General features: G+C 60.8%; 1 protein-coding gene across 1 annotated transcript in view; it reads left to right on the forward strand.

The window, feature by feature from the left end:
* The first annotated feature begins 2,149 nt into the window (after positions 1-2,149).
* Positions 2,150-3,001, forward strand: part of MMP17 (matrix metallopeptidase 17) — a 22,890-nt gene continuing 22,038 nt past the window's right edge. Inside the window, exon 1 of the mRNA XM_003792908.1 lies at positions 2,150-2,311. Coding sequence (XP_003792956.1) covers positions 2,150-2,311 — 162 coding nt within the window. The remainder of the gene's footprint in view (positions 2,312-3,001) is intronic.

The raw sequence follows: 3,001 nt of genomic DNA on the forward strand, positions 1-3,001 counted from the left end.
TCAAAAAAAAAAAAAAAAAGAAAAAAAAGAAAAAATCCCTGTCAACCCAGGCAGTTCAGCTCATTTCCATCCCCCTGGCCTCATGATCAGTTCAGGGATGGACCATCTCCTTGGACAGCATCCAAAGAGAGACAGCCTTTAGACTTTAGCCCAAGAATCTCTCTGGCTGAGCTGGAAGGATGTCAGCTATAGCTGCCCTGGGCATCTTAGTCCAACACAGAGATGGAGCAAGAGAAACTATGTTCTGCTGTGTGACTTGATCCACAGCCTTGATCTAGCCCTGCCTGATGTCAGCATGCTCTGAGTCGTCCCAGTTTAATGAGCCCTCAAATATCCCTTCCCTTAGCAAAGTATCTCAAGAATGGAAGAAAAAGTATTCAATGTACTCAGCCCTACCGTGAAACAAATTTATACCTTTCATAGGAAAACTGTAACCCAATTTTAGCCCAGGAATATGGGGAAAGGAGAAAGGGAGGGGGGAGGATGGATGGAGGGAGAGTGATTGGGGGAATTACGCCTATAGTTTATCCTATAAGGGTAAAGGTACATGTGAATCTCTCTAAATGTAGAATGTAGGTGTCTTAACACAAAAACCAAGAAAATGACATAAGGCTATGTTGGCCAGTTGGGTGAAAGTATTTCAAATTGTATACAGCAATGACACTCTGTATCTCATGATAGCATTAATGTACACAGACATGATTTAATTAAAAAAAAAAAAAAGGAAAAAAAAATTCCTTTCCTTGACTCAAGCTGGTTTGGTTGGGTCTCTTCTCTGGCAACCAAATTGTCCTGACACACTGGATCAGAATGTGAGATGTGCCTGTGAAAGGCACATGCCCAGATCTGTGTGATCTCCATCCATCAGTACACTGCCCTCTGAGACAGGTGCAGAGGGAGCCACAGAGGCTCTGTGAGCAGCAGGGATGGGACAGGGTGGGCCAGAGCCACAGAGTACAAGGGATCAGGGGAAGGGAAAGTTTGCCTGAGCCCAGCCCTCCCCCCAGAGGGAGGGGGTCCCCAGTCTGGCGGCGTTGATCCAGCAGAAGCCCTGAGCCTTGGTTTCCCTGTCCATAGAATGGGCCCTCGGTCCTGACTGCACCAGCTGTGACTTGGTGGGGTGGGGAAGCAGAGCAGCCCACAGGAGTCTGCCCTCCAGCCTCAGTGGGGCTCACAGATGTCCATCCACTCTGTTACCTACCAGGGCTCGGGACCTGCAGGCTCAGAATCCACCAACCTCCTTCCTTTCTCTGGGCCTTAGTTTCTTTGCCTGCAAGTGGAAATGATGGTTTCCCTCTCAGCAGGAGCGGTGGGTATGTCTCCCGAGCATGCCTCTGGCACGTGCGACACCCCCAACGAATCCAAGATGTTAACATCTCCTCTTCCCAAATTTGTGGTGACCGCAGACTCTTGGGCCTTGCAAACGGCCGCCCAGTGGCTTCCAAGACCCAAGACCCTGCTTCCGATGGAACCCCGCCCTTTCCTCGCCCCCTTCGCTCCTCTCCCGCCCCCCCTCCCGTGGGCTCAGAACCCTGCCCCTCCTTCCTCCGCCCCGTCATCCCTCTTGCGCCCTGGGACCCCCCTCTCTCCCGCGCTCTCACATTGCTCCTGCCTCCGCACTCCTCCGCACACTACCACGCTCCCCTCCCCCTTCTCCACGGTGCGCGAGCTCCCCCAAGCGCCCGCGAAGTGTGCTGCGACGGCAGCCCCGGGACCACAAGCGACCGCAAGTACCAGCTTGGTGGCGAGGTGGGAGCAGGCGCAGAGGGAGAGTCGGGGGTCCGCTAACTGCAAGGAGCCAGAACCCCCGGACTCCGTGCCCTCTGGCGCGCCCCGCCGCTCCAGGGCTGTCCAGGGACACTCCAGGAGTGCCTTCCTCCGGAGGCCGCAGGCGCGGTCCCCGGGGACACCGCGGGGTGGATGGAGGTCCCAGCACTCCAGCGGCGGCGCGGACGGGTCGGGCGCGGGCCCTTTAAGGCAGCGGACGGGGCGCGCGCCTCATTAGCATTCATTAGCATGGTCCCGCCCCGCCCGGAGGCGGGAGCGCGGGGCTCAGTCCGAGCGGCGGCGAGCGGAGCTGGCGTCGGGCTGCGCTGGGACTGACGCTGAGACCAATCTGCACCGGCCGGGCCGACCGGCCTTGAGCGAGATGGGGCGCCGCGCCGCCCGAGGCCCCGGCCCCCCGCCCCGACCGGCCCCCGGGCCCGGGCTCCCATCGCTGCCTCTGCTGCTGCCGCTGCTGCTGACGCTAGCCGCCCGTGGGGGCTGCGCCGCGCCCGCGCCCCGCGCGGAGGACCTCAGCCTGGGGGCGGTGAGTGCGCGGCCAGGACGCGGGGGCACGGGCCCAGCCCCAGCCCCGCGGCGCTTACGGGGAGCCCAGTCTATGAGTCTTGAGTTGCGCAGGAGTCGGTGCTCCCTGGACCCATTTTCCTGGCGGGAACACTGAGACCGAGGCGAGCGCCCCGGGCCTTTGGATACGCTGGTCCCTGCCCGTACCTTCGGGGCTTGCCGCAGTCGCAAGAGCCCGTGGGGGTCGCCCAGGACCCCGACTCGGAATAGCCCCGAGCAGCACCGGTGGGTGAGGACGGCCGCCCTAGCCGAGCGGCGGTCGGGTGGGAGCTGGGGGGACAGGGGCGCGCGTCCCCAAGCCGAAGAGGGGCCCGGGCTGCGTAGTGTGGGCGCCTGGGAAAGCCGATCCCTCAGATCTCTGAGTTTGCTTCTCTGCGGTGGTGAAGGGTGAGGAGGCTGAACGGCTCCGCTCTGGCATGGATCTCAGCCGCGTTGTCCCCTTCCCGCCCCAGGCCACCCTGCCCTGCCTCTCCCGTGCAGGCAGCCCTGAGCTGGGTGCAGTGTACCCCTATTCCCGGCACCACGCGCCTTCAGCTACCACCCCTCCCCCGCTCCCAACCCTTTATCTCTACGCACTCTCTGTCCCAAGCTTAGCTGGGGAGCTCTGTAGGGGGGCAATGACCTCTTCCTACAAACCTCTCTCCTTCTCAGC

Source organism: Otolemur garnettii, unplaced genomic scaffold (assembly GCF_000181295.1).
Source record: "Otolemur garnettii isolate 467f Iridium unplaced genomic scaffold, OtoGar3 scaffold00062, whole genome shotgun sequence".
In the NCBI taxonomy this organism is placed as follows: Eukaryota; Metazoa; Chordata; class Mammalia; order Primates; family Galagidae; genus Otolemur; species Otolemur garnettii.